The sequence below is a fragment of the Tupaia chinensis genome, unplaced genomic scaffold (assembly GCF_000334495.1).
Source record: "Tupaia chinensis unplaced genomic scaffold, TupChi_1.0 Scaffold144682_1, whole genome shotgun sequence".
Classification (NCBI taxonomy): domain Eukaryota; kingdom Metazoa; phylum Chordata; class Mammalia; order Scandentia; family Tupaiidae; genus Tupaia; species Tupaia belangeri.
In genome coordinates, this window is record NW_006204543.1 from 1,682,453 (window position 1) to 1,691,400 (window position 8,948).

At 63.5% G+C, this 8,948-nt stretch overlaps 1 protein-coding gene and 1 long non-coding RNA gene across 3 annotated transcripts in view; one reads left to right on the plus strand and one right to left on the minus strand.

Moving 5' to 3' along the window:
- GABRA5 (gamma-aminobutyric acid type A receptor subunit alpha5) overlaps positions 1 to 8,948 on the plus strand; it is a 57,629-nt gene that overhangs the window by 38,810 nt on the left and 9,871 nt on the right. Inside the window, exons 7-9 of one of the 2 annotated variants that reach the window (XM_006167245.2) lie at positions 2,732 to 2,875; positions 5,664 to 5,816; positions 7,949 to 8,347. In XM_006167245.2, coding sequence (XP_006167307.1) covers positions 2,732 to 2,875; positions 5,664 to 5,816; positions 7,949 to 8,319 — 668 coding nt within the window. In that variant the 3' untranslated portion in view covers positions 8,320 to 8,347. Of the gene's footprint in view, positions 1 to 2,731; positions 2,876 to 5,663; positions 5,817 to 7,948; positions 8,348 to 8,948 lie in introns of those variants that run through there. The other variant, XM_006167246.1, reaches the window with a different exon arrangement.
- Positions 5,825 to 8,948, minus strand: part of LOC102475919 (uncharacterized) — a 21,744-nt gene continuing 18,620 nt past the window's right edge. The window contains exon 3 of the long non-coding RNA XR_337204.1: positions 5,825 to 5,923. This is a non-coding gene — a long non-coding RNA (uncharacterized LOC102475919). The remainder of the gene's footprint in view (positions 5,924 to 8,948) is intronic.

An 8,948-nucleotide genomic window follows, 5' to 3' on the forward strand; every position in this document is an offset into this window, starting at 1 on the left:
GCCACGCCCACGCCCACTGACACGGCGGGAGAAGCACCCAATGAAAGAGCAACTTCATTTGGGAGAAGACAGGGTGGCATCACAACCCAGCAGGACGGGCCTTCTATGAAAGTGTCAGAGCGGCGGGAAGCTGGCTGCAGAGCCCCGAGCAGAGGAAGGGCGAACTTGGTCACGCAGAGGGGACGTGCCAGCTGCAGACCCCGTGAAGCAGTGAGAAGTGAGGGCAGCAGAGAGCGAGGCTGGAACCAGAAACGGAAAGTGGACCCGCAGGGTGAAAGGGGGACACGAGGCAGAGATGGCACCAGGACTGTGACCTGGAAAGTGACATCTGACATGAGGGAATGGGCAGCGGGTGGGGGAGCTGCTGACGAGGTGAAGACGCCTGCGTGTGGGGTCGGACGGCACGTGAGGGCTCTCCTCTAAACACCCCGGGCTCCTGCCTGGTCCTCGTTCCTCGCTGCCAGGCAGCGTCTTTCTGCTAGGAGGGTGACTGTCCTTCCTCCATCCGGTCCTGTCACAGCCCACAGACACACACAGCTCAGCCTGCTCCCTGTCCCTGTGACCGGCATGGCAGCAGCCCCGCGGAATTTGGCAAGAACTTGACCGTGGGCAGGTGGTGGAGCAGGATGCTGTGGCATCAGCCTCTGGGGGGGCTCCGTGGGTCACAGGGCAGGCGCCACCCGGTCTGCTGACTCTGGGCAGGGTGGAGGGGCAAACCCTCGCGATGTGGCCCGGAAGGGGATGGCGGGTACTCGGGGCCATGAGAGAGACTAACCACACGCGCTCACGTTTTGCACGTTTTCTGGTCTACAGCAACACGGATTTCCTAAGTGGTGGCTGGTGATTCCTAGGTGCCCCCTTACGGGTCAGATAAGGGTGACCAGCGTCCTTGGAAACCGGGGTTGCTGTGACCTACAGCTAGAAAGTAAACTCACACGGGAAGGTCTTTCTGTAAGACTGATCTGACACCAGCAGAAGTCCCCCCAGCTATGCTCATCACAGCTGCTGCTTCTCAAGTACTGCTGCGTCCAGTGCAGGCGCCGCACCCGCTGCTCAGGTGCACGCTTGTCCCGACGGCGAGGGAGAGGCCCGGCCCGCAGCGCAGCCACTCACGGTCACCCGAGGGAACGGCCCTCACACTGCCACTGTAGCTCATAGTTTGCCAGAAGCCGCCTTCTGAGAGGTCTCGGACGGAGGGCTGACAGCCCTGTGATGCCAGCGTGGCAACGTTAGGGGACAGCGACCCTGAGCCCAGGGGCAGTGCTGCCAGGAAGGGTCGGTGGTCCCCAGGTCGCTGTGGGCGAGACTTTCTAGCCTCCGTGCGGCCCTCCTGACACGTGGTCGGGGGAGGTGAGGGTTGTTTTCATGGCCCTAAGCCATGACAGATGGCGGATGGCTAACCTGGCTGCCCCGTTTACTGCAGTCCCGAGTGAAGATGGAGTGCCATGCTGTGACTCACAGAGAGCTGAGTGTCGGCTGCAAAATGCCCAAGCTGAAACGCTCTTCTCTGACTGGGTGGGGCGCTCGGGCTCGGGCGATGAGCATGCTCAGTGGGCCCTGGGCTGGGCTCTGCAATGCGGCCCTTAGCGTCCTCGGTCAGTGAGGCTCACTCAGGCCTTGCAAAGCGCGATCGCGGTGGATGGCAGGAGGCATGTGGGGCATGCTTCCCTCAGCCCACGATGCTGGGTAACCCACCCACCTGCACTTACATCCTCACTGCAACAGAGGACGGGTGTGGGGGCTCTCACGGGGTAGGGAACAGCGGCCTCCCTGGGGACAGTGCAAGGACACCTTTCCCAGGCCACGAGCCCTGCAGCTCAGAGCCAGGGAGGAGCCACAGCAACCGGCTGTGCCCCCAGACCCAGTGTGGGAAGCCGCAAGTAGCCCGCGTCAGCGGTCCTCCTCTGTGTCTTTGGGACTCCGTGGCTCCCATCGCACCCTCGCGTGCTCACTCCGCTCCCTCCAAGGCCTTCGGAGGAGCCACGTGCACCTTCAGATCCTCGACTCCCCAGAGCACCCTGATCTGAACGCTCCCCTCTGTCCCGCGTCCTGTCTGCCTTCCGCTCCTCGCTCTTTCTGATACAGTCATTTAACGGATAACTAGTTTATCCCATGAGAAGGAAGCACCCCCGAGCACCGTGACCCCTGCCAGCCCCGGCCGGCCTGGACTGCCGGCATCCATGCTCAGTATGTTAAGAAGGTGTCCAGACTCAAACCTGGAACCTTCCCAGGTGGCTCAGCCTCACAGAGTGTCAGGTTTACCGTCGTGCCGCTGTCTGCACCCCCTTGCTTCCCTGCACAGACCTGGCTCCGAGCGGCCAGCTCACTGGGGCAGTGCTGCTGCCCTTGTTCTTTGTCCTCAGATGAAGGCCCGCTCCCCAGCGCTTCGTCCCCCAGAGCGGCGCTCAGCCGCTGCACCCACAGCCCCACGCCTGAGCTCCGCTGTGAGCATCCTGGTCCCAGCTTCCCCCCCACCTCCAACCAGGGTCTCACTTCTGTCCTCTGCGGACTGGCAGAGGGAAAGGCCAGCTGGGAAAGGAGCCCTGCAGCCCTCCTCCCTGGGGCTGGGGCGGCTGCACGTGGCCTGTTACGGTGGGGGGAACCACAGACCAGATGCCGGCCGCAGAGCCTCCCGGCCCGGCGGGACAGAGAAAGCAGGCCTTGCTGTGCATTCCCTCGTGGTCTCGCCTGGGACTGACCGCACGTCTGCCATCTCGCCCCGCCCTTGCAGACGCCTACCCCAACTCCGAGGTCGTCTATGTCTGGACCAACGGGTCCACCAAGTCCGTGGTGGTGGCGGAAGACGGCTCCAGACTGAACCAGTACCACCTGATGGGGCAGACGGTGGGCACCGCGAACATCAGCACAAGCACAGGTGAGAACCCTGCAGCCGGGTGCACACGGGACACGCCACACAGAGCCGGGACCCAGGTGCACGTGGGACACGCCACACAGAGCCGGGACCCCAGGTGCATGTGGGATACACCCACAGAGAGCTGGGACCCCAGGTTCACAAGGGACACGCCACACAGAGCCGGGGCCCATGTGCACACAGGACACGCCACACAGAGCCGGGGCCCCAGGTGCACGTGGGACACACCCACAGAGAGCTGGGACCCCAGGTTCACAAGGGACACACCTACACAGAGCTGGAGCCCCAGGTTTACACGGGACTCGCCTACACAGAGCTGGGGCCCCAGGCCCACTACACAGGAGGGGTGCTGACCAAGCATGGCGCCCTGCCCCAGCCAGCTGTGCTGTCCTCGGTGACGCGGGGGCAGCCACTGCCAGGGCCGGCCTAGAGGGATCCTCGCCAGGCCCTCCTGGCAGCTGCTCCCCGAGGACCAGCTGTGCGGCTGCAGCATCGGGGCAGCGAGAGGCACTAATCTTGGGGTGTTTAGCACGGCCGTGCCGGCAGGCCCTGCTTACATAACAGCCCTGCCCAGGCCTGGCCACTGCAGGAAAGGTGGCCAGTGTTCTGCGGACACTGCCAGGCCCGGCCCTGCCTCCCGTGGAACATCCCAGAGCTCTCTGGGGCTGCACTGGGGAAGCACGACCACCCAGCCTGGAGAAAACTGGCCATGAGAGGCAGCAGGGCTCTCCGTCCCAACCCCACGCCACGCGGGGTAGCCCGAGCTGTGCAGGGCCGTCCACACTGGCTGCACTGGGCAGAGGGGTGGGCATCCACGGAGCAGGCCAGATCCTACCTCATGGGATCTGGCCATAGCCTGCAGCTGTGTGGTCAGACGCCCTTGGCTGTGGGCAGGCCGGCCCACCCGCTCGCGGTCAGCAGGTAGGGCTGGACTCCACGGGGTGTCCGTACAGCAGAGGCCGAAGACCTTGGGGTAGGTGAGCCCCGGCCGCAGCCTGAGCCTCAGAGGCCGTCATGGGGCTCTGGCAGCATTCCTGTCTGCCAGCCTCACCCCCTTGGCTGGCAGAACCCAGGACACTTGTTACTGCCTCATGTGTACACGCGGGGCCGGGACTCTGCTGCCCGGCTGCCTGGGAGTGGACACCGGAGGATAGCACAGGAGAGGGCAGAGGGAACGGGCCAGTGGCATGGGAACCAACGTGTGTCATGGTAGGAGTGTGGGTGCACTGAGGTGCCCGTGAGGGCACTGTGGGGTGGGTGCACTGAGGTGCCCGTGAGGGCTGTGGGGTGGGTGCACTGAGGTGCCCGTGAGGGCACTGTGGGGTGGGTGCACTGAGGTGCCCACCAGGGCTCTGTGGGGTGGGTGCACTGAGGTGCCTGTGAGGGCACTGTGGGGTGGGAGCCTTATGTGGCTCTTTAAGGGTCTCCACCTGGACTCGGCCCTGTCTACACTCTGAAAAGGTCTTTTTAACAAACGCAGTGTCTGACCTTTCACCTCCAACCCAAATCAAAGCAAGTGAGAAGAGGAGCCCCAGCAGGGAGACAGTGAACACAGAGGCAGGAAGCCGCGTAGGGGTTTTTAGGTCAGGCTGCCCTGGGGGTGGGCTGCTTCGCGCCTCCCCAGGTGTTGAGAGGTGAGGGCCCTGTCTTCGCCCTGTCCCTTCTGCCCTGGCCCCACTCCCAACACGTGCCCGGGGTGGGGGAAATGTACCCGCCATCAGGTGCCCCATGCACTGCTAGGGCTTCGGCGTCTTGGAGGGCTTTCAGCTGTGACCTTCCTGGTCCCTTTGTACCTGCAGCTATGACAGGTTGTGAGTAAAGGCCTCAGGGGTGAGCACAGCTGGCACAGTGGGCTGTGGGCTCAGCCTGCAGGGCAGGGCAGGGTGCCAGGATGTGCTGGCCATGCACCATCAGCCCCGCAGCCTGGCGCTGTGTGTGCAGCTGCGGCCGTGCCCCTCACGTATGCCCCTCCGGGCTCTGCCCCAGCTGGCTCTGCAGGTTCCCGGAGCAGCCCAGCTCTGGTCAGGCCGTCTCCTTGCACCTCAGCCAGAGCAGGACTGTCCTCACACCCACTCGGCCCTGCCCACTTCTCTGGGTCTCTCCCACCAGGGAAGTGCCGTGCCGAGGAGCACCCCGAGACCTCGGCCCAGCAGGCCTCCTGACCTCTGCCCAAAGCCCGTCCGCCAGAGCTCCTTACCAGTTAACCATCAGGAAGGCATCGTTCTCCGCGATAAACGGGAGGTCCCCCTGCACCTCCCACATGGCCAGGCAGATCCAGAGAAGGCCCTGGGGCATGGCCAAGGACGTCCGGTTCCAGAGAATGAGGGTGCCCAGGCTCGGGTCAGCGCAGAAGGGATGTGCGGCCAGCCCCCACGGCCTTCCGGGTGTGGTTTCTCGGCCTCCAGTCAAGGGGCCAGCGAGCACAGAGCCTGCCGTGCGTAGAGGGGCTGTCCCACCTTCTGGGGGGCCTCCTGGCTGAGAACTCGGAAGGAATCTGTCCAGCCGCCCTGGGCTGTGATGCCCAGGTCTATGCGGGGAGGCTAAATCCAGCAATCCTGACCGCGGTCGTGCCGGGGGCGGGGCAGGCAGCACAGATTGTCAGTGGGGATTAGCGAGCCAAGCAGATCTGACCTTCCCTGGAAAAGCAGCTGCAGCCGAGGCCCTGGTCAGAGGACGCGGCCCGCGGCACCCCGAGGACGCCCACTCGGGTCCTCTGCTGCACCCACCTCGGTGCTGGACCGGCTGAGCGGGTGAGGGAGGCCCTGCTGACTTGCGCGCCTTGGCCCCGCAGGCGAGTACACCATCATGACGGCGCATTTCCACCTGAAGAGGAAGATCGGGTACTTCGTCATCCAGACCTACCTGCCCTGCATCATGACAGTCATCTTGTCGCAAGTGTCCTTCTGGCTCAACAGGGAGTCCGTCCCTGCCAGGACCGTGTTCGGTAAGTCCCTCGCTGGTGCTGGACTGCGGCGTGCTGTGACAGCCCCAGGCTCCTCCACAGAAACGACAACCAGCACAACACGTCTGCTGCCGCCTCCCCATCGTGACCTGAGACACAAACCGGCCAGTCAGCGCTCGCTAGGGACTGCATGTCGGGAATCAGGGCTTAGGGTTCACTGGGGACAGGGGACCAGGGTCACGCACGGTCTCATGTGACCATAATTTCCATTCTGTAAAGTCCACCTTCGGTGGGACTTACCACTGCCTGGCACCTCTCAGAGTACGACTGGGCACGTTATCGGGCAGCTCCTTCGAAACGTGCGCGCCTCAAACTTTACAGCCAAGTGGCAGCACAACACAGCTGAAGTTCACACACACACGGTCTGGAACGGCACCCTGCAGCACCGCTCAGACGGACACTAAGCTCGTAGGTGGTCACAGGGACCCTCTGATATGACCTTGAAGCCCCGTTCCCTCAGACGCATGAGAAACAGCAGGAGTGACAGACACTCGTGTCCCTCTGAGCCACGAACCCAAGGCCCACGTGCGCCCCGGCCCTCGCAGGCTCCCTCACCAAGGCGAAGACACTGGCATGCATCTTGTTTGAGGGCTGTGCTCACGGTGGCAGGACGCCCAGGATCCCGGGGACATCGGGAGTGAGTGGCCCGGGAGTGCATGTGTGTCTATCCAGGGCCCTACCTCCAGCACCTTCCAGCTTCCCTGGTCAGGAACGTTCAGGAACGTTCCGGGGAGGCTCGGAGGCTGGCTGGCAGCCCGGCAGTGACCTCGAGGAAGCCTGCAGGGCACATCCGGGGTACAGGAACAGTCCGGCACTCGGGGCGGTTACTGTCTGCTTCCCCCGGAGACTCCCCAGGCACGTGAGGATGCTCACAGACCCAAGGACACCTCCCCCAGCACCAGATCAGTGGGATTTCTAAGGAAAATCAAGCTGTCTACCAGCTCCTCGTTAAGCATTAACCCAGGCAGGTGGCAACTCAGCAAGCACGTGTGAGCCTCTGACCGAGAACTAAAGCTGCCGTGACCACCCCTGACACCGCTCCCTCGTGGCCACAGCCCACTGCCTCGTGGCTGGGAAGGGACGGGAACCACAGGCAGTCAGCGACCTAGGCCCCGCTCCCGGCTTCCCGGAGCTCCTCGACTTGAGACAGCAGAGCTCCCGCCCTCGCCCGGCGTCCTCCGTATGTGGGCCCGTGCCCCAGTGTCCCCTTTTCGTAAGGACCCAGTCCTGTTGGAGTGGGGCCCACCCTAATGACCTTGCTCCTACTCGAGGAGTCTGTAGAGACCACGTGTCCCAGTCAGGTCTGGTTCTGAGAGGTCAGGGCCCCAGGTGTGCATGCGGACTCCCCGCAGGTGTGGAACACCTACGTCCCCCTCCGGCACGTGTGGACAGACTGAGCACGAAGCACAGGCACGTGGCAGCCCCTGATGTCAGGCCAGCACACCCGGGTCTGAGGATGGGCTGGGCATTTCCAGCAGAGGACCTGGGGACCTGGGGACATGGACCCCCAGCTGCAATGTGGGGACAGTGACACCCATCAGAGTGGGCTCAGCTCGGACTCCTATGTCTACTCAGTGGCAGGTGCTCGTGGGCTGGTGCAGAGCCTGCTGGCCCTGAGGGAGCACCCCAAGGACCTGGCCTTGCTGTGTCTTATGCAGTCCCCAGAGGCCATGGGCTCCTGCAGAGCGGCCTCCAGGGGACACTGCCCAGACAAGTCCAGACAGGGTGGCCCCAGGAACCTCCAGTTGGGTTAATGCACGTGACAGGGATCCCACCTCTTCCAGGTGTCTGGTGGGTCCCTGCCCCTCCACGGGGCATTTCTGAGATGTGGTGTGAGCGACTAGCACTTCTGCACGGGGTCTGGCCCGAGGCCCACGAGCCGTTGCCTGGCTGGGGCCAACGCAGGGGCCACGTCAGAGCGCTCTCTCTGCCGGGGGGAGGAGACGGCGGTGGTGAATAAACGAGCACCTTGTTAGGGCCGTGAGGGCCGGCTGTTTGGAGACGGGGTGCAGAGGTGTGGGCCGGGAGGCCGGTCTGCCCGTCACATCGGGGTACTGCTCGGGGGCGCCGTGCAGCACTGACCCATCTGTCTCCCACTGTCCCCACGCCCGCAGGGGTGACCACAGTGCTGACCATGACGACCCTCAGCATCAGCGCCCGGAACTCCCTGCCCAAGGTGGCCTACGCGACAGCCATGGACTGGTTCATCGCCGTGTGCTACGCCTTCGTCTTCTCCGCGCTCATAGAGTTCGCCACCGTCAACTACTTCACCAAGAGGGGCTGGGCCTGGGACGGCAAGAAAGCCTCGGAGGCAGCCAGGATCAAGGTACCGGCTTTCCTCTCCAGACCCCTTGGCCGAGAAAGCAAGCCCGGTCCATGTCCACGCACGGGACAGGCGCCTCCCCTCCCCTGCCCAGCCCCAAACAGCCCCTCCGTCCCAGCTGCGCCCCGTATGAAGTCTGCTTTCAACAGGTGCCTTCTCTAGTCGGCCTTCAATAACGAACTTTGCTCAGGCAAGAGGCTGAACTGGTGGGAACAGCTCAGGCTTGCTCACCCTCAAGCCTACTGTTTTTGCAGAAGTAACTCCAGCCTCCTTGCCTCTTCAGGGCCACCTGTTGAGTTTTAAATTGCACCGTTCATTCTTCTTTCTGAAAGCTCTGCACTTGCCAGAGATGCCTCATTAACAGTCATGCCGCAGCCCCTTCTCATCTCCCCCTGCTCTGGGGATTCTGGCACGCATGCACATACACCCGGCATGACTCTCAAGTCACCAGGTCCAGGACACGAACCGCTGGTTGGCCATGTGGAATCCAGCCGCTTCAACCTCCAGACCATAGGGCCGGCCCCTGTGCGACCCATTCTTTGCTTGTTCTTGCACCACTTTGCCAGGCAGGGGGCTTCTTCAGGGCCGTGTTCCAGTCATGAAGAGGCCCACGGCCTCTTAGTAGGGACATGTCAGCCACATGCCTGGGCTGAGTAAGGAGCCACCCCATGCCCGCGTAGGGGAGTAGCTGAGGAGAGGAGGACACCATTCAGACAGCCACCGAGGAGTTGAGGGGCCCTGTGTTTGCAGCCTCCTGCCTCAGCCTCCCCGCCGGGACTGTGGGCACGCCG